We start from the raw sequence: 27,400 nt of genomic DNA, 5'->3' as shown, positions 1-27,400 counted from the left end.
CATGTTAGTTGCACTTACATTTAGATTCCAATTGGTCCATAGATGTCCAGAGCCATGGCTGTAGATGGTAGACTTGGCCCCTCTGTGACATTCTTCCATCATTAATCTCCATTTCAATAATGGTGCTACAGATGAAGACCTTTAAATTAAGGTGTTGTGAAGGCATGTGGGGCGTAGGCATTGTCCTGTATGATTCTGTGATATTGATCTTATTCCACGGCCACGCTGAGCTTAAAAGCTTCCTTTTAAGACACAGCATTGTGCTCAGGGGCCCAAATGGTAACAGGCCTGGACTTCTGGACTCTGGGAAAGCCAATAGCTCTGTACAATTGTGTCCTCCTCTCCAGTTGCTCTGTTTGCCATTAGTGCAAGTGGTGACGTTGGTGACCCTGCTGAATGAACCACCTGTGAGCTCCTTGGTACATCTGTGCTCAGCTAACTGGCTGGCACTGCCGCTGTCCCCAGTGTCAACCTGGAAGGAATTCGGCACACAAGACAATCTGGGGTCCGGCTGACCAACAGTGCATGATCCATGTTGTGCAGAGATGTTCCAAAAGGGACAGCTTGGTTATTGTCTCTCTGCTAGACGTCAGTCTCCTTCGGCACATCTCCCCTCTCAGTACCAGACGTGTGTGCCTGGTACAGGAGACCCACTGTGCAGGGCCATGGTGCAATTCGATGTCCCAGACAGGTTTCGATTGCCTGAGGGGCTGGGAGCGGAATTTCCCAGAGTATCATTCCCTTATTGGCCCGGGGTTATTTCGCTGCTATTTTGCCTCTCACGGAGGATTATGTCGCTTTGGAGTGGGAGGGGGTGGGGGGAAGCGTTCCATGACAGCGCTCCAACCATCGTGAGTTGTGGGTCAGGCGTGATGGATCTGCTGGGTTTGTCCTGCCCACTAATATTGTATGTTCGTATATATCACCGATATCACCTGACATTACGGGCAGCCCCTTCCTGCTCTTGCTGGTCCTCCCTTCTCGTGAAGCATTGAATAAGAATATCAGACAATAAAAATTAGGAGCAGGAGTAAGCCATTCGGCCCCTCGAGCCTGCTTTGCCATTCAATAAGATCATGGCTGATCTTCTACCTTAACTCCACTTTCCTGCACTATCCCCAGATCCCTTGATTCCTTTAATATTCAAAAATCTGTCGATCTCTGAATACAGTCTCCATAGTGACCAATAGAAAATGGGAAGAAAATTTGAATCGAATCACCTTTAGATGCAGACTCCAGCTTTCAAACCCTTTATCAAAGTCTCTCCCTGTTTTACTTGGTCAAGGTTAATGCATTGCACCAATGATGGGCGAAAACCTCTCCATACCCAATCGACCCTTTCATTGACGAACTGCACAATGTGAGCACAAAGGTATATACCAACAGCACTTTGTAAACTCTGCTGACCAAAGTTTCTTCAGTGCTGCTGGTGTTTGTAAACGAGAGCTGTGTCCTTAAAGTGGTGAATTGTTTGGTGCTGAGGAATCAAGTTTTTCTGCGACCTATTCTTTCTCAGAAATGCAGAATGTAGAGGCCAATTCTTGCTCTCCTGCTGAGCAGTGCGACAGTGCAATCCTTGACTGAGCTCATTGTCCCTGTGGGTCACAGATTGATGCAGGAAGTGTGTTCACACTCTGGTCACTGTGTTAACATCGATGTCTAGGAGCAGGCTAATCAAAATTACACTGCATATTGAAATTAGAAACTTAAATAAGCCCCATAACACATAATGAACAATGTATTGGTCTGCTGCTGAGATGCAGCTGTGTGTAACTGGTGTGTCCCTGTAAGGCTGTATCAACAGATCCTGAGATAAAATGCAGACTAATTGCTGACAGGCAGCTCCACCCCTCCAGCACTTCTCCTGACCCCTCAGCTGTACCCACGCTGTCAGACATCAAGTCCGAGATGAGTTACAACTTCCCCCAGGTCAGCAGAGAAACTGTTATACACCATGCCCGCTTTCCCTTTCCACTGAACATCAGCCCTTGAGCTACAGGGTCTGAAATTCAGCCTCCGATAAGGCCTGTTGGCCACGCGGTGGAGTCGAATGGCCACTGATTTTTTATCGAATGGCCGACGCTCGCGAACTTCTCCTTGGTGCTTTTTCCGGTGGTCCCCACTTCCGCTCCGTGGCTGCCAAACCCTCCTAAGTTCGTTATCAAGGTGCGCACGCGATCTCCCACACCACAAGCAAAATTCACCGTAAACAGACCTGCGGCCACTGCATGGAGCCCCCAACAGTTTTCTCCATCAGTGCGCTGTGTTTGCAGTGTGTGTAAAATGCTGGTGAAGTTGCCATTAAAGGGGAGGGCGCACTGCCATGGCCACCATCTTATTTTTTTTTGTGGGCCAACTGCCAGGCCAGCCTGAAAATTATGCCCCCTGGTTTGGCCACACCACCAACAGGCAGCCTGGCACCCCCACTTGGGTACCGGCCGCTGTCTCAGCCTAAACCCTCCCTGGTGTCTCAGTGGACCTAACTAAAGTAAGTGAAGTGGAGAGACTTGGTGACGCGCCAGCGTGATGACATCATCAGTGCTACACTGATGTCTGACAGTGTCGGACACTCCGCCTGCCCTCACTTCCGCCCCTCTTATGACCGATCTCCTGCTCTCCGCCCCCATTATGACCGACTTCCGCCCCACTTAAAAAAAAAGGACAAAGAGCTGAATTTTGCGCAAGAGGCCACCACATCCACCGCGGCGGTGAAAGCTCAGGATAAACAGGAGGTGCGACCCGTTTCCGGTGGGGCTGAACTTCTACCCCACAAAGTGCTCAAAGAAAAGTTTGAAATGAAAGTTCGCTATTTCTCTTGATTCCGGCATCCTATCCGTGAATGCCACTGGTATCCAATTCTAATCTGTGCTGCCCGAGCTCTGCCTGTACAGAGCCTTCCACCAAGAGCATCGCCTGTGTCCCCACTGACAGCATGACCTCTCCTGCCTTGGGTTGCCAACTCTGGTTACATGTATTCCTGGAGATTTCATGGTGTGATCTCCTGCCTTCAACTGCCCCGTCCCCACACTCCCGCCATTGGTCACTCATCCTCACAGCTCACCGCCATTGGTCACTCATCCTCACAGCTCACCGCCATTGGTCACTCATCCTCACAGCTCACCGCCATTGGTCACCTATCCTCACAGCTCACCACCATTGGTCACCTATCCTCGCAGCTCACCGCCATTGGTCACCCATCCTCACCCGCCATTGGTCACCCATCCTCACAGCTCACTGCCATTGGTCACCCATCCTCACTGCCATTGGTCACCCATCCTCACTGCCATTGGTCACCCATCCTCACCCGCCATTGGTCACCCATCCTCACAGCCCACTGCCATTGGTCACCCATCCTCACAGCCCACTGCCATTGGTCACCCATCCTCACAGCCCACTGCCATTGGTTACCCATCCTCACAGCCCACTGCCAATGGTCACCCATCCTCACAGCCCACTGCCATTGGTCACCCATCCTCACAGTGCATCACCTTCCAACTCCAATTGGAAATCCAGTTGGATGATTCTTGACCTCCAGTCCAAACAACCTTCTTTCCCCATCATCAATATTTTTAGAACTGTTGAAAGTAAATGAAAATCAGCGATTACGTTGAATAACCCCGGTCTTTGTCACCGGGATTGCTCCATCAGTGCCCTGGAGATTAATCACCAATTCCTGGAGACTCCAGGCCAATCCTGGAGGGTTGGCAACCATCCTCTTAACTGTAGTGAAATGATATTTGTGGGCCAGTTGCTGCTTTGCTTTCTTCCCCTCTGCGCTTTCTGTGAATAGAGCAGGTTCGCTGGGTATTCAAACCATTAGTGCTGGAGCTGTTACTGAGTGTAATTCACAAACCTTCACTGAGTGTAATTCACAACCCTTCACTCTGAGTGTAATTCACAACCCTTCACTCTGAGTGTAATTCACAAACCTTCACTGAGTGTAATTCACAACCCTTCACTCTGAGTGTAATTCACAACCCTTCACTCTGAGTGTAATTCACAACCCTTCACTCTGAGTGTAATTCACAACCCTTCACTCTGAGTGTAATTCACAACCCTTCACTCTGAGTGTAATTCACAACCCTTCACTCTGAGTGTAATTCACAACCCTTCACTCTGAGTGTAATTCACAACCCTTCACTCTGAGTGTAATTCACACGCCTTCGCTCCCATTGAAAATGCAGCGCCTGCTTCATTGAACTTGTTTCTTTGCCTCAGGTGGAAATGTTGTTTTGATGATTTTTCTGCTCATCGAAGCGAGAGATGTCACTATTTAAAAGCTAGAGCGCTCTTTCACTTCAGGCACCCAGAGTCAGCAAGAAGTACCCCCAGGTCAGTCGTAGCATCATGAGAGGCACAGTGAGATTGTCTCTGCTCTTCCCAAACAATATCGGCCTGGCTTAGTTAATGTGGGAGCCTCCCCCACCGGCTAGACATAATGGGGAAATGGCGGACACCATTATCTGCCTGTTCTATCTCAGTAGCACGCACAGCATCAGGGTGACATTTTTCCATCGCCCTCCTCCTGTGGCACCGTTGAATTTGCCAGTGAAGTGCTAAATCATGGACCCTCATTTGCTGTGGGCCCACAATCACTAGGGCCTGAATTTAGATTACTCAAATTCATTTCACATGATACCCCCACAGTCACCAGACGGAGGAAATGTTCCCCCAATCATTCAAGGTTGAACATGACCCCAGGTCCCAGAAATCAAAAGTCAAAGCTCAATGCACCTACCCTCCTCCACAGGAAGATTTTCATTTCAGTTTTTACTGCCCTTTATCTGCGATTCTCTCCTTGTTCACAGGGTACCTTGTTCAGATGGCGGACTGGTCTTTGAAACAGCTAGCAGCTTGGCCACTGTCATTAGGAACTCTAAACTAGCCTTCAGCAAACATTCTTTGTAGAGTAGAACCCATCATTGTTTTTTTCCCCTCTATAAAACAAAATACTGCCCTACTTCCTGCCGTTCCATCTAGTCAGGAAATAATGATAAAATATTCGACAGAAAGGGATAGAAATTGGTTTTGCGTTGCACCCATTTTCAGGCGTGAAACAGACACAAAACATACCAATTTAGCAGTGAGACAGCCTACACCCAATCTGCGTAGGAGCTGTTCCCAGTACTGAATTCGTGCGGACCTTTCCTAAGGTGTCCCGGGCGGATGCCTAAAACAGACGTTGGGCCCCTTAACTGCGTAAATTAGGGGCCTAATACCTGTTGAAGGACCCCATATCGCAATCTGTTGCCGATGAGGGGGGCAGGCATTGGGCAGGAGTTCTCTTCCGACTCTACAGGAACCTTGATTGCACCCCCTCTTACCCCGCCTCTCCCCCCCTGTTAACTCCCTCTCTCCCTCTCTCCCCCCCTTACCTCCCTCTTTCCCCTCCCCCCCCCCCCACACCCCCCCTTACGTCCCTCTCATTTTCTAACATTCTATAGGCTCTGGATCAGTTCCTATGGATTGGAGGGTAGCTAATGTAACTCCACTTTTTAAAAAAGGAGTGAGCGAGAAAACAGGGAATTATAGACCAGTTGCCCGACATCGGTAGTGGGGAAAATATTGGAATCAATTATTAAAGATGTAATAGCAGTGCATTTGGAAAGCAGTGACAGGATCGGTCCAAGTCAGCATGGATTTATGAAAAGGAAATCATGCTTGACAAACCTTCTAGTAGAGTTGACAAGGGAGAACCAGTGAATGTGGTGTATTTGGACTTTCAAAAGGCTTTTGACAAGATCCCACACAAGAGATTGGTGTACAAAATTAAAGCACATGGTATTGGGGGTAATGTATTGACGTGGATAGAGAACTGATTGGCAAACAGGAAGCAAAGAGTAGGAATAAACGGGTCCTTTTCAGAATGGCAGGCAGTGACTAGTGGGGTACCACAAGGTTCAGTGCTGGGACCACAGCTATCTACAATATACATTAATGATTTAGAAAAGGAATTGAATGTGATATCTCCAAATTTGCAGATGACACTAAGCTGGGTGGCAGTGTGAGCTGGGAGGAGGGTGCTAAGAGGCTGCAGGGTGACTTGGACAGGTTAGGTGAGTGGGCAAATGCATGGCAGATGCAGTATAATGTGGATACATGTGAGGTTATCCACTTTGGTGGCAAAAACAGGAAGACAGAATATTATCTGAATGGTGACAGATTAGGAAAAGGGGTGGTGCAACGAGACCTGGGTGTCATGGTACATCACTCATTGAAAGTTGGCATGCAGGTACAGCAGGCGGTGAAGAAGGCAAATGGCGTATTGACCTTCATAGTGAGAGGATTTGAGTATAGGAGCAGGGAGGTCTTACTGCAGTTGTACAAGGCCTTAGTGAGGCCACATCTTGAATATTGTGTCCAGTTTTGGTCTCCTAATCTGTGGAAGGGCATTCTTGCAATTGAGGGAGTGCAGCGAAGGTTCACCAGACTGATTTCCAGGATGGCAGGACTGACACGTGAAGAAAGATTGGATCGACTAGGCTTCTATTCACTGGAATTTAGAAGAATGAGAGCGGATCTCATAGAAACATATAAAATTCTGACGGGATTGGACAGGTTAGATGCAGGAAGAATATTCCCGAAGTTGGGGAAGTCCAGAATCAGGGGTTACAGCCTAAGGATAAGGTGCAAGCCATTTAGGATGGAGATGAGGAGAAACTTCTTCACTCAGAGAATTATGAACCTGTGGAATTCTCAACCACAGAAAGTTGATGAGGCCAGTTTGTTAGATATATTCAAAAGGGAGTTAGATATGGCCCTTACAGCTAAAGGGATCAAGCGATATGGAGAGAAAGCAGGAATGGGGTACTGAAGTTGCATGATCAGCCATGATCATATTGAATGGTGGTGCAGGCTCGAAGGACTGAATAGCCTACTCCTGCACCTATTTTCTATGTTTCTATGTTTCTCTCTCCCCCCCTCTCTTACCTCCCTCTTCCCCCCGCCCCACTCCCCGCCACCGTAGCCTGCAGCAAACGCCCCTCCCACCATGTACCCAAGAGCCACTGCTGGCGAGGCAGGCGGCCCGACATTGATCTCGTCACTCAGGCGAGTTGCCTGAGGAGGTACAGCCAGTGGCGGCAGTGCAGTCCCAAGTCTGCTGGTGAGGCCCGAGGATTAATTTCCATCGATCCACGGGCCTCTCGGTTCGGGCACGTGCTGGTCATGCAGCACCCAAAACAGGTCAAAATCTACCCCAGAAAGTATTCCAAGTGGCTAATGGTTACCAGGGCTTGAAAAGAAAACATGCATCACCCCCACCCTGAATTGGAATCCATGAGCAATTGGTGAATATGTTGAAGAATATTTAGAGACGTTGGGGTGGAGATTCCAGTTAAACCAGGCGGAGCGGTAAATTGTGTGCTGGGAAATGGTTTGTGTCTCCAGCCACAAATTTCACCAGCTGGGCCCTGAGTGTGGGGCGCGGTGCTGTGGGAGGCCCTAGTGCCCTAACAGAGGCTTCCGTGAAGAAAAAAACCTGAAAGAACCCACCAAAAACATTCCCAAATCAATACTGACGCAACTCCAACATAAATCACAAAGTTAAAAACAATGACACTTACCTGAGGTAGACATTTCTTCACTCACTGCGGCCGGTACAGCTCGGACCGCCAGCTTTCACAGGGGTTCCCACTAGGGGGCGCTAAGCATCGGGCCTCCGATTCAAATATCAAGCCGGTGTCGCAACCAGATGCGTTGCACACCGACTCACCTCTCCTGGGCAGTACTGCTCCACGCCCCCACAAACCCGGCACCGAATGTCCCGGTGGGACACTGGAAGCTGGCCGCCTGAGCGCAAGTGCTCTCCGCCGCCATTGCCCCCCCCTCCAGGGCACTAAAAGGGGTGGCAAAAGACCGAAAATCCAGCCCGTTATGTTAGGCCTTCATCAAACCTTGATTAGACCATATTTATTATTGTGCACAGTTCTGGGTGTCATATTATAAATAGCATATAGAGGCAGTGGAAAGATGCAAAAAAGCTTTACAAGGGTGATACCAGAACTGAAAGGGTTCAACAATCAGGACAGACTGAACAGACTGGGGCTCGTTGCCCCAAAAAGAGAAGGCTGATCTAATAGAGGTCTTTTAAGATTATGAAAGGGTTTGGTAGGGTAGACATAGAGAAGATATTTCCACTTATGGGGGAGACCAGAACTGGGGCCATAAACATAAGTTTAGAGAGGCAATTCCGGAGTTTAGGCCCCAGGCAGCTGAAGGCATGGCCGCCAATGGTGGAGTGATTAAAATCGGGATGCACAAGAGCCCAGTATTGGAGAAGTGTAGAGATCTCGTAGGGCTGTAGGGCTGGAGGAGATTACAGAGATAGGGAGGGGCGAGGCCTTGGAGGGATTTGAAAACCAGGATAAGAATTCTGAAATCGAGGCGTGGATGAGGCTGGGATGCTGGGTCCAGCAGTAAGTGTGACGGCACTTACCTCCTCGCTCCAGCAGGCCTTGCCTCCCGTTAGCTGCCGGTTCCCCTGGGCCCGGGAAACCCGACCAAGCAGAGTTACATGAGATGGTGGATCACCCTGAGGCACTCCAGACTCATTATAATATTACAATGGGCTCTCCATCCCGCCCCGCCTCCTGGGAGCGGATTGGCTGCCCACCAACATTGCCTCGAAGCTGCGTGTCCATGCTGCCGTGCAGCTGTTTGCCGGAAAGGGGCCGCGCCCGAAAAACTGAGGGGGAACATTACTGCCTACCATCCGTTCCCCCTCTGTTGAATCCTACAATGGGAGAGTCGGGGGCGGGATTCAGTGTTTTCACTCTTTAACCTCTCACCTCACCTCAACACAGTTATTTTGGGGGTTAAAATTCTCCCCCCCACCCCAGTGAATATGTTTTCTGCTTCCAGTGGCGAACTTTGTTTGTGTGATCCAATGTATTACAAAGGAAGGAATGTGGGCCTGATGGGCGCCTGTCTATAGCCCATACCATTGCCCGGTGTATCTCAGCGCGCACTCAGACAGCGGCTGGGCATTACTTGCATCAGGCCCTGGCAAAAGATCATTCTTTCACAAACAGCAGACTTAAAAAATCCCAGGGTGTTTGTTAGCAACTGCCTGACATGAACAGGTGCAGCACAGAAGTATTTTATTCAATAATATCATAGTCATACCATCTGACAGCAGTACCATGTACAATGGCCATTCACACTGCTCCTGACTCACAGGAAGCAGGGCTCCGCACCTTAATGCCCCACGTAGCCCTTCTCACCACCCCGTCCACATCACCGAGCACCCCGTCCACATCACCGAGCACCCCGTCCACATCACCGAGCACCCCGTCTACATCACCGAGCATCCCGTCTACATCACCGAGCTCCCCGTCTACATCACCGAGCTCCCCGTCTACATCACCGAGCTCCCCGTCTACATCACCAAGCTCCCCGTCTACATCACCGAGCACCCCGTCCACATCACCGAGCACCCCGTCGACATCACCGAGCACCCCGTCCACATCACCGAGCACCCCGTCCACATCACTGAGCACCCCGTCTACATCACCGAGCACCCCGTCCACATCACCGAACACCCCGTCTACATCACCGAGCACCCCGTCCACATCACCGAGCACCCCGTCCACATCACCGAGCACCCCGTCCACATCACCGAGCACCCCGTCTACATCACCGCCCCGTCAACATCACCGGGCATCCCGTCTACATCACCGGGCATTCCGTCCACATCACCGAGCATCCTGTCCACATCACCGAGCACCCCGTCCACATCACCGAGCACCCCGTCAACATCACCGGGCATTCCGTCCACATCACCGAGCATCCCGTCCACATCACCGAGCACCCCGTCTACATCACCGAGCACCCCATCTACATCACCGCCCTGTCTACATCACCGAGCACCCTGTCTACATCACCGAGCACCCCATCTACATCACCGCCCCGTCCACATCACCGAGCACCCCGTCCACATCACCGAGCACCCCGTCCACATCACCGAGCACCCCGTCCACATCACCGAGCTCCCCGTCTACATCACCGAGCTCCCCGTCTACATCACCGAGCTCCCCGTCTACATCACCGAGCACGCCATCTACATCCCCGCCCCGCCCACATCACCGAGCACCCCGTCCACATCACCGAGCACCCCGTCCACATCACCGAGCACCCCGTCCACATCACCGAGCACCCCGTCCACATCACCGAGCTCCCCGTCTACATCACCGAGCTCCCCGTCTACATCACCGAGCTCCCCGTCTACATCACCGAGCACGCCATCTACATCCCCGCCCCGCCCACATCACCGAGCACCCCGTCCACATCATCGAGCACCCCGTCCACATCACCGAGCACCCCGTCCACATCACCGAGCACCCCGTCTACATCACCGCCCCGTCTACATCACCGAGCACCTCGTCTACATCACCGAGCACCCTGTCCACATCACCGAGCTCCCCGTCTACATCACCGAGCACCCCGTCTACATCACCGAGCACCCCGTCTACATCACCGAGCTCCCCGTCTACATCACCGAGCACCCCGTCCACATCACCGAGCATCCCGTCCACATCACCGAGCTCCCCGTCTACATCACCGAGCACCCCGTCTACATCACCGAGCATCCCGTCCACATCACCGAGCTCCCCGTCTACATCACCGTCCCGTCTACATCACCGAGCACCCCGTCCACATTACCGAGCATCCCGTCTACATCACCGAACACCCCGTCCACATCACCGAGCATCCCGTCCACATCACCGAGCTCCCCGTCTACATCACCGAGCACCCCGTCTACATCACCGAGCATCCCGTCCACATCACCGAGCTCCCCGTCTACATCACCGTCCCGTCTACATCACCGAGCACCCCGTCCACATTACCGAGCATCCCGTCTACATCACCGAACACCCCGTCTACATCACCGAGCACCCCGTCTACATCACCGAGCTCCCCGTCTACATCACCGAGCACCCCGTCCACATCACCGAGCACCCCGTCTACATCACCGAGCATCCCGTCTACATCACCGAGCACCCCGTCCACATCACCGAGCATCCCGTCTACATCACCGAGCACCCCGTCCACATCACCGAGCTCCCCGTCTACATCACCGAGCACCCCGTCCACATCACCGAGCACCCCGTCTACATCACCGAGCTCCCCGTCTACATCACCGAGCTCCCCGTCTACATCACCGAGCACCCCGTCTACATCACCGCCCCGTCTACATCACCGAGCACCCTGTCTACATCACCGAGCATCCCGTCTACATCACCGAGCTCCCCGTCTACATCACCGAGCTCCCGGTCTACATCACCGAGCACCCCGTCCACATCACCGCCCCGTCCACATCACCGAGCATCCCGTCTACATCACCGAGCACCCCGTCCACATCACCGAGCTCCCCGTCTACATCACCGAGCATCCCGTCTACATCACCGAGCATCCCGTCTACATCACCGAGCAACCCGTCTACATCACCGGGCACCCTGTCTACATCAGGCACTGAGCAGACACTTCACTCAGATGACTGAGCAAACCTTAAACCCTTGACATTGATTTTCTGAAATTTGAAAATCCAAGTACATTTGAAACTGTGCACCAATTTCATCTCAGAAGTAATTTGATTTCTGTCTCAATCCTCCTCGGGAGATATGTTCAGAAAATAAATCCCACTGCTATTATTTGCATGGGCAGTATGGTTTCATGCACTCGGGCCAAGGCCAATGGGATCCATGGATTCTGATTTGATTTCACAAAGTAGGAAAGTTAGAGCCTTCTGTGCTTAAACCTATCGGCGAGGGATTGCCATCTCGTCAGAGTATCTCCAGCGCGGCGAGATTTCTGTCTAACCCCAGATGCCCCTTGACCCCAGTCATATTTCCAGCCCAGGATCATTCCGATACAGGAGGCTCGCTGGTCTTTGCTGGAGAGCCATGTCAGTCCGGGCTGGAGGTTTTAAGCATCAGGGGGCCTGCCGCACTGGGGGACAGAGGTGGCCAGTTGTCGGGGTCTGTGCACGGTCATGGGCTAAGAGCACTCACATCGGCCAATCTTCTTCCTTTGTCCTAAGAAACTCCCCCTCCCCTATGCTGACCTTTGAACCCTAGATCCCAGGGCCTTAACGGTGGCCCCAGTGTTGCAAGATTCCATATGGCAGAGGAGACAAAGGAGGCCACGTTCCTTCATTTGCAGGACGATTATATACAACTGTCCACAGGTGGGCTCAGCGAAGCAGGTCCTTAAACAGCTTTCTGTCTCCACCTGTTCCAGATCCAGCAACAAATTGGCAAAGGGGTGTCAGAGGCAGAAAGCTGAGGCCCTCATTCCTAGTTTTAGAATGTGTTACTGTCCATGATTGTATAATTAAAGCCAGTAAGTGTCAGCTTGGCCCAGTTGGAAGCCCTCATGCCCATTTCAGGATCGGAGCACGTTTTCTCAGTTGGGGCTTCAGTGCAGCCCTGAAGGAGCTGCATTATTGGCCGTGCCGGCCTTTGGGTCAATGATCAAACCTGCTGTCTGTTCAGGTGGGCATTAAACATTCCCTGACACCACCTGAAGAAGGTTAGGGAGCTGTTCTGGCCAATATTCCTGACTCACTGAAAAGTAGATGAACTGCTCATTCATCTCATGTTGCTGTTTGTGGGATCTTTGTCATCATCATCAGAGGCACTCCCTTGAAATCAAGGAAGACTTGCTTCCACTCTAAAAGTGTGTTCTCAGGTGAATCTACAGTCTAATATGGGAATTACAGTCTCTGTCACAGGTGGGACAGACAGTGGTTGAAGGAAAGGGTGGGTGGGGAGTCTGGTCCGCCGCACGCTCCTTCCGCTGCCTGCGCTTGTTTACTGCATGCTGTCGCCGATGAGACTCGAGGTGCTCAGCGCCCTCCCGGATGCTCTTCCTCCACTTAAGGTGGTCTTGGGCCAGGGATTCCCAGGTACCGGTGGGGATGTTGCACTTTATCAAGGAGGCTTTGAGGGTGTCCCTGAAACGTTTCCTCTGCCCACCTGGGGCTCGCTTGCCGTGTCGGAGTTCCGAATAGAGCGCTTACTTTGTGAGTCTCATGTCGTGTATGCGGATGATGTGGCCCGTCCAGCGGAGCTGGTCGAGTGTGGTCAGTGCTTCGATGCTGGGGATGTTGGCTGGTCGGCCGCCTCAGAGATTGCTTCAGCTTTTGTTATTTAACATAAAAAAAGAACTCTTGACTCAAACTTTAATTATATTCAAGACAGAGAACAATATATCTTTGGATATCAAGGGATACGGGGATCGGGCGGGAAGGAGGAGTTGAGGTGGAAGATCAGCCATGATCCTATTGAATGGCGGAGCAGGCTCGAAGGCCGAATGATCTACTCCTGCTTTTATTTCTAATGTTCAAACCACATTATCAATCTATTGTATTAGTTGGATTTTGCCATTTATATTAAGTATTTTAATTATTTCATAGGAACAGATCTTCCTAAATCACCAGCAATAGCTTGTGTTTCCTTGTATTGCAGTAAATAGTTGCCAAATTAAAAAAAACAATCGATCAAAACAGAGTTTGAAACACCCAGAATTGAGTTGAGTTTGGTTTGTGAGGCTTCGGTTCATTCATTAAAGTAATACAATAACTGGGGAATGAGTGGAGATTTAATTTGAGGTGGCACTGTAATAACTGACTGTGTGCTGCCGGGGGAATTCACTCAGTTCAACGATTTCCTTTACTTTAGAGTTTGGCACTGCTCATTTGACACGGCACTACTCTTAGCAAACTTTCCTGGACACTCTGGTGTGCTCACAAATATCGGTTTCTTCCAAGTGCTTTCAGAGTTAGATAAGGGAGACTTGTATTCGCTCCATTTGTTGAGCGGGTCACAGAGACTTTATTTGCCAGATCCTTGAATGGAATCAGGAGTTGTTTTCAGCAAAGAGACTTGGCAAGAGGATTGCACCATTCTGGTCAGAGGAGAAGCAGTGACACTGCTGATTGGGCTATGACCATGAACACTTGGACTGTACACAATGGTTTAATAAAGCAGTGTCACTGCTGATTGGGATATGACCACGAACACTGGGACTGTACACAATGGTTTAATGAAGCAGTGACACTGCTGATTGGGATATGACCATGAACACTGGGACTGTACACAATGGTTTAATGAAGTATCAAGATCCAAACCTGGCCATCTCAGATTGTACATAAACCTGTAGTCTGGAAAATTCCAGCCAGTCAGACGATTCTTGGAAATAATCTTCTGCCAGTTTGGGGGAATTTTGGGACTCTACCAAATTTATTTTTGGGTGGAACGTTGAGTTTTTGGTCAGATTTCTGCCAATTCATTTCATACCCCCACCATCACCCGATCAAGCTTATCATTTGGAGGCAGTTTCTGACTACTTTAAACTTGACCCCATTAGACATCATGGATGAATTGTTTTGGTATTTGTGGAGTTAAACGCGGTGGTGGATTTCCTTGGGGCTTTCCCCTGCTCCACCGCTGTTTTCTCTACCGGCACAAGCATGGCGGCAGAGCCAGAGAAGCCCTGAGGAAATTCGACCAAAATTCGGCACAAAGAATCTTTGCCTGAATCCTTGCCATGGTGGGTGGTGTTGGTGCTGAGATTGTTCATGCTGAGGAAGACCTGGCAAAGAAACCAACAGGTGGACATGCAGCAGAACAATTCTGTGTTTGCAGGATTCTCTGAAGGGCAGGATGTCCTGGACAGTTTGTATGTCTAGGTCTGGACACCTTACAGCAATCCTGGGTCATAGTTTCTTCTGTTTACCACTTTTAGCAAAAAAATAGAGCTGTTAGTATAAAATGTTAATCGATTGTTTTGCTCAATGAACTATTCAAGTTCCAAAATGGATTAAAGAGCAAGAGTGAAAAGGGAGGGCAAGTTCTTGTTGGGCCATGAATGATGGGTATGCGTAGCATTCTACACCTGGACAGTCACATCATGCACTGAAGGCTGGGGGATAAGTGAACACTCCCTCAGCAATGGTTAATTGCGCTTAATGATATTTAGCTTATAATATACTTGCATCAAATTTTATGAACTAAGCATATAATTGTGTTGGATAGAAAGATCAGTAACCTCTCTAAATAACCTGTACAATATTTTGTTTGGCATTATATGTTGCTGCTTTTGATGTTTCCCGATGTTGCAAATGTAAAAATGTACTGGCCAAGTCAGTAACTGAATCATTTACACGAGGGAGTGGGAATTCTGGATTGGGGAAATGGGCATGTCTGGGCCAGGAAATCAGCCCAGCACCAATTGTGTGGCTCCTACTGGACTTGGGCACTGAATAAATTCCTGGCCAGCCTCGAAACAGATTTGTGCAAGCGGGTGTCATTTTGTCTTTAAATAAGTCGGGCGGGAAAGTGGAGTTGAGGTCGAGGATCAGCCATGATCTTATTGGATGGTGAAGCAGGCTCGAGGGGCCGAATGGCCTACTCCTGCTCCTATTTCTTATGTTCTGAGTTTTTTTGCGATTTTACTGATGACAACAAAAAAACTTTTAGAAAATAAATACCAGCAATCAAATGAAAAGTATCTGCATGGGACAAAATGTCTTGATGTAAGCTTCTTTGTCCTAGTCAGAATCTTTGGGGAAATCTTCACCTAATCCACCCAAGGGGAAACTGATGGGATCGGGTACAATGCTGGTTTTACATCCGGCTGATTTCACTCTCTATCGAAGTCAATGGGCAGTAATATTGGACGGGGTGTGAAACCTGCATTCCCCCAAACCCCTGGGGTGGCCCACCGGCCAGCTAGCTTCAAATGACCCACTTTGTCTCATCCAAATGCTCCAGATACTTTCGGGGATTAATAACCCTCAACTCCCCACCCCGGCCACCCCACGATGGGCAGCAGAAGGTCGGGGGCGAGGGTTAAATTTCTAAAAATAGGAAGCCCGACTCCAACCTGCCATGAACGTGTCTGCTTCCAGTTATAGCACGGCGGGTTTGGGGGCATCTGAGTAACTCGGCCTGGAGAGGCGGGTCGCTAATTATAATATGTTAATGAAGGTCCGTTCCTCGGATTGTGGCAGCAATTTAAATCTAACGCTGGCCGTTGGGGTTTCTCAAACCATAATTCCTCAGGAAATGAGGGAGGATCAGTTTAATTTCAGCAGCTGCATAAACATAGAAACTGTACCCGAGGACTGGAGGATAGCAAATATTGTCGCTATATATTTTTAAGAATTTAGCATGAAAATGGGGTTTATTGCCCGTGCAGACTGAGGAAAATGTTGGATTAATAGACAGGATGGAGTCTGTGTCAATGTTCATCAAAAGATCAGAGAGCAACACCAGTCCACTGGAACTCTTCGAGAATTTGATACGGTTTCACATACAAGGTTTATAAGATAGATGAAGGTATATGGAAATGTTGACTATTATTAATTGAATTAATTGAATTATTATGGCGAGGCCATAGAGGGATCTGAAAACAAGGATGAGAATTTTAAAATTGAGGCATTGCTTAACCGGGAGCCAGTGTAGGTCAGCGAGCACAGGGGAGGTGGTTGAACGGGACTTGGTGCGAATTAGGACACGGGCAGCCGAGTTTTTGATGACCTCAAGTTTACGGAGGTTAGAACGTGGGAGACCAGCCAGGAGTGGGTTGGAATAGTCAAGTCTATTGGTTTGTGGAATAAATTCCCAGTAAAAGCAATTATCGCTGTTTCAGTGAACATCTGGATGAAAATCTGTTTTATAAACCAAATGAACAGTTATGAAGATAAAGACAGAGAGATAATTGAATATTGTGTGGAACATGCTGGTGACTGAACCAAGGGGACCTTGGGCAAGCAGAGACAATCATCCAGCATGTAAGGTTAGACCTTTAACCTGGAGTTTTATTCCTTTCAGGGACTTGGAGAAACCATGGAAAACCTTTCTTTAGGCTATGAATGTTGTGGGACAGAGTTCACAATAGAGTGGCTTTACAGGCTGAATGGCAGTTACTTCTTCCATGCTTTTCCATATTTTTGTGCTTGCCAAATGGTGGCGGTGATTCGTCTGTTCCAGTTACATATGCAGCGATGCTGTCGATGTTTGTCATTGGTCCAAGTGACCTATGGGGAGCAGAACAATGGCCACTGCTGGATTAGCGGAGAATTCACTGATTGTTGTTGAAAACTGAGTATTTTACACAATTCAAACAGTTTAAACAGTGGATAGTGTTTACAAAAATCACCATGCTCCTTTTGTCGCAGTGAATGAGCTGAGTTCTCCACACGTCTTTGTTTCCAGAAGTGCATGAGTCAGATCAAGAACGGTTGCTGTTTGAAGCTCCTGTGTATTTGGTCCCTTGCAGATGAGAACAAGTTCTCGGAAGCCATCTCGATGCTGCTGGCCTGGTTTGAACGCGGAGAAGTGACGCGGCACTCAGCCAACAATTTTTACTCCATCATTCAGTCCGTCAACAGCCACAGCCGGAGACTGATGGGGGAAAAGGCAGCACATGAGCAAGAATTTGAAGATGCCAAGGAACGATTCACAAATGCTTTGTCGGGGATCCTCACTGGATGTAAGTGACATTTGTCTGTTGGCATTCTCAGTTCTGTTACAGGACCAGGGTAAGTACTCGTACTGCGAGTTCCAGAATATGGGCCCATCTCACAGGACTAGATTTTCAGGTAGGAAATCTTTCACCATCTCCTGAGTCAGAAGGCATTGTGTAAGAATGATGGACTGTGACTATACAATTCGCACAGGTACAGCTATTGTTACACTGATCTCCAGTGAGAGGCTTTTATATTAGAGTCCAAATAGGCTCACCAGCATCATATATGACAGCATGTTTCATTCCATGATGAATTGGAGAGTACATAATGTAGTAAGGGAGTTTAATAGCTATACTTTCCCCCAGAGTAAGGAGCAAAACCTGTGTAATTAGAACACACATCAGCAGGATGCTTGCTAACGTCAGATGCACTTATTTGAAATTCCGGCACTGTGCACAATTCGCAAACCTCACCGACAGCCTGAAGTGAGAAAATGCCCCTCCACTCCGCCACCCCCCCCCCCTCCACTCCGTCCCCTGCTCACTCCCCCCCACCATCCGCCGCCCCACACCCAATCCCCATCTCGGTATCAGTGTAATGGAAGCGGTTACAACAGAAGATTTTGAAATCACACAAATGAAGTGTTTTAAATAGACACTGACGTGATGCTGGTGAGGAAGATCACAGCGAGAAGATAAATAGGCTGAAGGAGCAGCTGCTCGAAGGGCCGGCTCCATTTATTGCTGAGGTCCTTTTCCTGTCTTTCCCCATCAGACAGATTCTAATGGACAATAACTACATTCAAAACTCAAAGGTTAAAAATGACACGAAACAAGCAAATGACTTTAGTTGACTGGAATTTATTTGGAATACTCTTAAAAGGAATTGGAGATTAATGGCCAGCGGTATTCTGACATAATTTTGATTTTAAATGTAAAAGTCTTTCAATTTATCTGAAGGGAATTTTGATGACGTCTCCAGGGGGAATTGTTTCTTGTTTTCATTCTAACTAATCACATTCTCTTCATTAGGAGCTTAATCTAAATACAAGAGGTGTTAACCAAACATTGCATCTCGGTAATGGCTGAGCTCTTGTGTAGTGAAGGAAATTACCTCCTTCTGCCCATACTGACGGGTGGTCATGGTGAATTCGGATACTAATCAGGACCCGGTGTGGGGTGGGGCTTGATGCTCACTCATTTCTCAGTCCTGTGTTGCTCTACGAGGTGGTTTGTGCATGTTTTGGGGAAAGGCCGTGCATCTTGTGGGCCTCCAGGAAAAGGGGCTCTACATTGCCTGATCCTTTCCCAGCTCTCACCGGGGATGATATGGCACACGTACAGCATTGGTTGTAGGGAGAGAGGTGTCTGTAGACTGTCAGAGCGAGGGACATGTACCTTCTTGTGGCTAACAGTAAGAATTGTGCCTGGGGAGGGAGGCAGCGGTCCGCTCTCCATGGGGCAGACATCTAAGATCCTGTGGCTGGGGCTGCAGGGACTGCAAGGCCGGCCGAGGCCTTTCTGGCCTCCCAGACTGCCACCTAGAATGGAGGTGTGCACAGAGAGTGGCTTTCTGGCCACAGCCCCTCCAGCAGCCAGCAGTTGGGGGTGGAATTTGCCAAGTTTTATGAGGGCTGCAGTGAAAGATCTTGATTGTCTCCCTCTCATATTTCAGCATGTGACAGCTTAAAGGCTTGTCTTCATACCTCTCCCACCCCCTTCTGTCTGAGAATACATTTATAAACTAAACTCAACCATTGGGGACTTAAACAGCTGTACAAGATAATCCTAAAGATAAACGATTTGATTCCATTCACACATAACTCTGGAAAAAACCTACAAGTACACAGAGGGGTAAATACTGTTGCACTGGAAATGTGGTGGAGACATTGAGGCAGGAGGAGAGCCCATCTTCAGTTGGCATACTGTAAGTACGACAGAGACATTAGTTGGCAGGATTAAAGGCACCACGTCACTCAGAGTGCTCCTCTATTGCTAACATTGACATTTTCTTGCCTCAGGGTGACATTGTGCCTTTAATAATGTTTAGAAGCAGCACAATGCTAGCTCCTGTGTGCCTCTGCTTTGTTTCTCATTTTTGACCAACACATAAACTGGTTGTTTTGTTTGACTTCCTTGTTTACCAAAGTTGAGCAGATTGTGGCAGTTTTCAAGGCTGCTTCGAAGCAAAAGGCTTGGGACCATTTCTCAAAAGCTCAACGCAAGAACATTGATATATGGCGAAAGCAAGCTGAGGTTGGTAAATTCGTCTTCTTCCACTTCTATCACTACCACTTGCTTCAAGAGTACATTTGGCTAGATCGGAGTTTTATATCTTACTGTTCGTGTTCAATTCATTACTTTCTGTCAATCACTGCTTGAAGCCATCAGCATTTGCAGTCTGTGTTGATGCTATGATGTTGTACATTGCTATTGGGACCCCTGTGACTAAGTGTACCAGCGCTTTTATAGAATTCATCCACAGCAACAAGCATACAACGTCTTGATGCATACACCATTCTCAATAGCTAGCTTTCGAACTTGTAAGTCATTTTGATCATGAAGTTTATTTCAACCAAGTGCTGAATTTTTCGGCAGTTTGTGTTGTATCCAGTAGGAACTGGGTTGCTATTGGCTGAACATATTTGACACAGAACTCTTGTAGTCTGCTGAGAGAATCAAGAGGAAGCTTTTTATCTTGGTCTTTGCCACATTTGACCACTGATCACAGTTTTGGGAGAAAATATTCTAAAGTACAGCCACAGTCATTTCATAAAACATTAGAATTTAAAAAAATTAAATGACAGTAATTAATATATATAAGCAAATGTCCATTTAACTCTTCGACTGCCGACAGCTCCAGAATGTGTTCGGATCTGTCCCCAGATGTTAATGAGGAAGACTTTGCAGGGCCGACTGGGCTGGGTGTGTCGTTGTCGTGTCAGATTAATGTTTTCTGCAGCAGTTTAGTACAATCAAGTGGTTTGTTAGGCCATTTCAGAGGGCAGCACATCTGGAGCCCTGTATGGGGCAGACCAGGTAAGGACAGCAGATATCCTTCCCTAAAGGGCATTAGTGAACCAGATGGGCTTTAATGACAAACCAGTAGTTTCATGGTCACCATAACTGAATTTAAATTCCCCAGCTGCCATGGTGGGTATTTGAACTGACATCTCTGGATCATTATTCCATGCCTTTGGATTACTAGGCCAGTAACATAACCACTATGTTACCGTTCCCCACCTATCCGGCTATGGTACTTTGCCCAACAACCTCCCAGTGTATGGGTGACCTTGGTACTTGATTTATTCTTCCTGGTTCCGAACACTAGGAGCTTGCTTGGCATCTAGTATGGTTTCTGGCTGATTAATATTCCCCTATTGCTCCAAACCCACGATCTCTCCCAGTCCCCCCTCCCTCCCGATTGCCAGTCCGATAAACACCCCCTCCCCCCACCACCAACCCGTAATGTCCCCAATGGTCCCCAGCTGTGACCTCCCACCGCTGTCAATATGGACGGCTGCCCTGTGGGAAATGGCGTAAAGAATGATAATCATGTCCTGCTGTTAAATTCTACGTTGCCGGAATTTTTGTGTTTCCCTCCGACCCCTCACATCACGCAGCTGGCTCCCTCCCCGCCTCTCCCTAAATATCGGGGCCAATGTTCCAAACAAAACCTTCACTAACCTGCTCTGTTTACTCCCCAGTGTGTCTCTGAATAACTCTATATTCCCAATAAATAACCCCATGGTCAGTTTACCAAATGTATATATCTCTCAATAAATAGTCTGGAATTATATTCACTGATTGTTTGCTTCATGCATTGGCTCCCAAGCTGTACATGTGGAGCTTTTAGCCCTAGAATCGCTGTCAGAGTAACGGGGAGACTTATGCCGCTCGCCGGTATCTATGCGTGATTGCAACAACAAATTCAGGCGAGGGCAGATACGCGATTAAACGTGGAAATCAGAAAGTTGTGGTCCGGGTTACACTGCTCTGCCATTAGCTTTGCAAAGACAGCATCTCACTGTCTGGCTCACCATTGAAAGGGCTATCGACCCTTCACCCATTGGAAACAGTTTCTCTTCATTTACTCTAAGCCCTTCATAATTTTAAACACCTCTATCAAATCTCCTCTTGGCCTTCTCTGCTCCAAAGAGAACAATCCCAACTTCTCCAATATATCCACGTAACTGTAATCCCACATCCCTGGAACTATTCTTGTACATTTCTTCTATACCCTCTCCAAAGCATCACATCCTTCCTAAAGTCTGGTGCCCAGGATTGGACACCGTACTCCAGCTGGGTATGAACTACTGTTTTACATCTACCTTTAGCATAACTTCCTGGCTTTTGTACTCTGCCTCTATTGATAAAGCCCAGGATCCCATATGCTTTATTAATTGATCAGTTTCCTGCCCTGCCACCTTCAAAGATTGTGCACACACACCCCCTTTAAAATTGTACCATTTAGCTTGTATTGTCTCTCCTCAATTCTCCTATCAAAATATATCACCTCACATTTTTCTATATTGAATTTCATCTGCCATGTGTCTGCCCATTCCACCAGCCTGTCTATGTCCTCTTGAAGTCTATCACTATCTTCTTCGCTGTTTACTACACTTTCAAGTTTCGTGTCATTTGTGAATTTTGAAATTGTACTCTGTACCCCAAAGTCCCAGTCATTAATGTATATCAACAACAGCAGTGGTCCTGGTATTGAACCTTGGGGAACACCACTCTATACCTCCCTCCAGGCTGAAAAGCCCCCATTCACCACAACGCTCCGTTTTCTATCCCTTAGCCATATTGCTACTGCCCCTTTTATCCCATGGGCTTTAGTTTTGCTAACAAGTCTAATATGTGGTACTTTATCAAACGCCTTTTGGAAATCCATATACACAACATCAACTGCACTGCCCTCCTTCACACTCTGTTACCTCATCAAAAAAATTCAATTGAGTTAGTCAAACACGATTTGCCCTTAACAAATCCATGCTGGCTCTCCTTTATTAGTCCACACTTGTCCAAGTTGCTGTTAATTTTCTCCTGGATTATCGTTTCTAAAAGCTTCTCCACCACCGACGTTAAACTGACTGGCCTGTAATTGCTGGGTTTATCCTTCTCCTCTTTTGTGACCAACACTGTAACATTTGAAATCCTCCAGTCCCTTGGCACCACCTCTGTATCTAAGGAGGATGGGAAGATTGTGGTCAGCACCTCACAGTTTCTACCCTTACTTCCCTCAGCAACCGAGGATGTATCCCATCCGTGTGACTTTTCCACTTTAATTACTACAGCCTTTCTAGTACTTCCTCTTTATTTTTATCTCATCCAGTATCCCAGTAATCTTCCTGTGGTATTTTCTGATATTTCTGGTTTCAGTGAGATAGAGCAATTGACAGAGACAGATGGACAAATCCAGAAGCTTTTACAAACTTGTTTTATCTGTGTCAATTGGTCAGAGAGCTTTCCGGGATGGAACTTTTTGTAGAGGATGTTTAACTTTCTCATGACCAATCTCGATTTAGTTGAATGGGCTGCTATCTGTTCAGCTGTTGGTTCCTGGGCTTGGATTTCAGATGACTTTTGAACAAATATGGTTTTCTACCACTGCACCTTATCCACAGAGTTATAGTTGTCCTTCTCAAGAAGAGGCACTGTAGAGTTGGTCCTAATGGTGGGAACTGATTGAACTATCTTGCATTATACCTTTATGTTAAATTGAGATGTATACAGTTTGAAGCTGATCTTGGACTCAGTATCAGCCGTGGCTCAGTGGTGGACTATTGAGTCAGAAGGTTGTGGGTTCCAGTCCCACTCCAGAGACCTGAGCACAAAATCTATGCTGGCACTCCAGTGCAGTATTGAAGGGGTGCTGTACTGTTGGAGGTGGCGTCTTTCAGATGTTAAACCAAAGCACTGTCAGCCCTCTCAGGTGGATGTTAAGGATCCCATGGCCAGCATTTATCCCTCAACCAATGTCACTAAAAAATAAATTATCTGGCCATTAACTCATTGCTGTTTGTTGGATCATGCTGTTTGCTATCTATAAATTGGCTGCTGCATTTCCTACATTATAACAGTAAAATGTTAGCAAACTGATGACAGTTTTCTACGAGATTTGGTATAGAGATAGACTTCTCTGTTCATTTCGTTAACCATTCTTTCCCAGCCAGCAAAGTATTTTTGGATTGTGTTGCAACGCACCTCTCCTTAAAGCAGAACTTGGAGCCAGCAATAGTGCTCATCTGCTTGGATCCTATAATCGATTTTAGTTGGGCCCAGATGAAGTCTGGGTCTTTCAAGTAGTGCGGTGAAGATCCAGTCCAAGGTGACAGCCTGATGTTTCAGAGCAGTCTAACTGACCCGACCAAATAACAAACCTTGCACTTGAACATATCGCGGCAGAGGCTGCTTTGTTGCAGACCAGGTGGTAATGGGATGTCACACCTTTCACTGATTCAGTGAGTTGGTCAATGATACATCTGAACAGCTATTATCTCTCGACAGGCAACATCACAGGGCAGTAGAGCACATCAATGTCCCTTCCTTTGCTTGTTCCATGTTTTATTTCAGTAAGGTGCTCTCTCAGTCAATACTTTCAGAGGCGACTGTCCTTTGTACTATTCCAAACCTGGAAAAGGACAATCAACGAGTAGTTCATATGAATGTCCAGGAAATGTACTGATTGAACCACAACTCACTCTGCCAATTACAACTGACCATTACTCAATAGAGTTAAAGAGATAAAGTTCTGAGGAAATTCTAAGCAGCAAATGTTAACCCCACAATTCTGCTGGAGAAATATCACCAATGATGTCTCCGCAAGATCCTTCAAATCCTCTGGGAGGACAGGTGCACCAACATCAGCGTCCTCGTCCAGGCTAACATCCTCAGCATTGAAGCACTGACCACACTCGATCAGCTCCGCTGGGCAGGCCACATCGTTCGCATGCCAGACACGAGACTCCCAAAGCAAGTGCTCTACTCGGGGCTCCTTCACGGCAAACGAACCAAAGGTGGGCAGAGGAAACGTTTCAAGGACACCCTCAAAGCCTCCCTGATAAAGTGCAACATCCCCACTGACACCTGGGAATCCCTGGCCAAAGACCGCCCTAAGTGGAGGAAGTGCATCCGGGAGGGCGCTGAGCACCTTGAGTCTCAACGCCGAGACCATGCAGAAATCAAGCGCAGGCAGCGGAAAGAGCATGTGGCAAACCGGTCCCAGACACCCGTCCCCTCAATGACTATCTGTCCCACCTGTGACAGAGTCTGTGGTTCTCATATTGGACTGTTCAGTCACCAAAGAACTCACTTCAGGAGTGGAAGCAAGTCTTCCTCGATTCCGAGGGACTGCCTATGATGATGACTTCTGCTTCGTCTTCTATTTTCACTTCAGTAAAATAGTTTCCGAAATTAGCTTCCCAGCCTGCCTTGTTCTGTAGGGAATGTTCTTGTTAGTAGATTTCAAATCCTTCTGCTCTCCTTTATCTCATTACTGATTCTTCAGATCTCTCATTTCCCCTTCCATTATGTTTCAGTGTCCACTTAGAGATCGTTTACCTCACTGCCATTTTACACCAAATCTTTGACTGTACAGCTGGGTTTAAGCATGCCCTGAGGTTAAAAGCTATTGTACCTTAAATAACATTTATGTTGGAGGTGCATGAATTGATTAGTGCAAGTTTAAACCAACAATGGCCTGAGGTCCACCTGTTACTTTGGCTCCGACACCTTTCACAGCTTCAACTGAAAACCTTTGACTGAATTCATTCTGCACAAATCTGTCGGGTTAACACTGGAACATAAGGACATAACAAGCGGTAAGTCAGTATAAACTTAACATTTCAAAACAATTGCATAGTTTCAAAATTATTGCATAGTGAGAAGATTGTGGTGAAATCGTATGCAAGTATAAGGAATGTTTACAGCTTTACGACACGTAACAGACAGAAAAGTTTCCTATAAAATTTACTATAAATTTCTGAATGATTTATTTGTTCTATAGGCTGGTCTCCCACGTTCTACCCTCAGTAAACTTGAGGTCATCCAAAACTCTGCTGCCCGTGTCCTAACTCACACCAAGTCCCACTCACCCATCATCATCATCATAGGCAGTCCCTCGGAATCGAGGAGGACTTGCTTCCACTCTTAAAATGAGATCTTAAGTGGCTGAACCGTCCAATACGAGAATCACAGATTCTGTCACAGGTGGGACAAATAGTCGTTGAGGGGAGGGGTGGTTGGGACAGGTTTGCCGCATGCTCTTTCCGCTGCCTGCGCTTGTTTTCTGCATGCTCTCGGCGTTGAGACTCAAGGTGCTCAGCGCCCTCCCGGATGCACTTCCTCCACTTAAGGCTGTCTTTGGCCAGGGACTCCCAGGTGTCAGTGGGGATGTTGCACTTTCACAGGGAGGCTTTGAGGGTGTCCTTGTAATGTTTCTTTTGCCTACCTTTGGCTCATTTGCCGTGAAGGAGTTCCGAGTAAAGCATTGCTTTGGGAGTCTTGTGACAGACATGCGAACAATGTGGCCTGCACAGCGGAGCTGATCAAGTGTGGTCAGTGCTTCAATGCTGGGGATGTTGGCCTGCTCGAGGATGCTGATGTTGGTGCGTCTGTCCTCCCAGGGGATTTGTAGGATCTTGCGGAGACATCGTTGGTGGTATCTCTCCAGTGACTTGAGGTGTCTGCTGTACATGGTCTATGTCTCTGAGCCATACAAAAGGGCGGGTATTACTACAGCCCTGTAGACCATGAGCTTGGTGGCAGTTTTGAGGGTATGGTCTTCAAACGCTCTTTTCCTCAGGTGGCCGAAGGCTGCACTGGCACACTGTTGGATCTGCTCTTGTTGATAAGAGGCCCCCGAAGTATGGAAAATGGAGCTCATCACCCCTGTGCTCGCTGACCTACATTGGCTCCAGATTAAGCAACACCTCGATTTTAAAATTCTCAACCTTGTTTTCAAATCCCTCCATGGCCTTGCCCCTCCCTATCTCTGTAACCTCCTCCAGCCCCAAACCCCTCCAAGATGTCTGCGCTCCTCCAATTCTGGCATCTTGAGCATTCCTGATTGTAATCGCTCAACCATTGGTGGTCATGCTTTCTGTTGCCTATGCCCCAATCTCTGGAACTCCCTGCCTAAACTGCTCTACCTATCTTTCCTCCTTCAGTACACTCCTTAAAACATACTCTTTGACCATGCTTTTGGTCACCTGTGCTAATTTCTACTTACGTGGCTTGGTGTCAATTTTTTTAATCTCATAATACTCCTGTGAAGTACCTTGGGACATTTCACTACACTAAAGGCGCTATTTAAATACAATTTGTTGTTGTTGTTTGATAGCTGATGAATTGGAGGTGCCACTTCTCCTGCTCACTCCTGACATCTAACCTCGATCTGACCTTATACACATTGTGACCTCTGGTCCTCCCAAATCTATTTAATTGGAACATACTGTAAATTGGAACACAATCTATTCCCTTCATCATCTTTTAAACCTCAATCAGATCATCCCTAAGTCTACGCTTCTCTAAAGTGTAGAGTTCCAGCTCTTTTAGCATATCTTGATAACTAAGGGCCCGAACTGAAAGCCAAGGCCTGCCCAAGTGCCACCCAAAGGACTGCCGAGAGACCGGGCGGTACTTTTCCAGGAAGATTCCTCTAAAAGTTATGGCAGTACCGCCCGGTGGGAAAATAACGACTTACACCGTCAATCTGGGCAGCAGCGGGCAGTAGCTCCCAATCTCGGCGGCAAATGCGATCGTCGCCAAAGTGCCGGCCAGGATTGAGTCAGGCCCAGGGAGGGGGGAACACTTAAAAATAAAAATTTTCACAAAAAATTTTTAAAAAACACTGGAACACCTTCAGGGGACCCCATACTCATAAATCGCTAAAAAAAAAATTTAAAGAAGTTCACCAACC

At 47.9% G+C, this 27,400-nt stretch overlaps 1 protein-coding gene across 1 annotated transcript in view; it reads left to right on the top strand.

The window, feature by feature from the left end:
* The window catches only part of LOC139276310 (ecto-NOX disulfide-thiol exchanger 1-like), a 493,766-nt gene that overhangs the window by 38,623 nt on the left and 427,743 nt on the right, over positions 1-27,400 (top strand). Inside the window, exons 5-6 of the mRNA XM_070894110.1 lie at positions 17,287-17,499; positions 19,625-19,731. Of these exons, the coding sequence (XP_070750211.1) occupies positions 17,287-17,499; positions 19,625-19,731 (320 nt within the window). The remainder of the gene's footprint in view (positions 1-17,286; positions 17,500-19,624; positions 19,732-27,400) is intronic.

This window comes from Pristiophorus japonicus, chromosome 11 (genome assembly GCF_044704955.1).
Source record: "Pristiophorus japonicus isolate sPriJap1 chromosome 11, sPriJap1.hap1, whole genome shotgun sequence".
In the NCBI taxonomy this organism is placed as follows: Eukaryota; Metazoa; Chordata; class Chondrichthyes; family Pristiophoridae; genus Pristiophorus; species Pristiophorus japonicus.
Note: the sequence above shows the minus strand (reverse complement) of the source record. Positions and strands in the feature narration are given on the sequence as shown.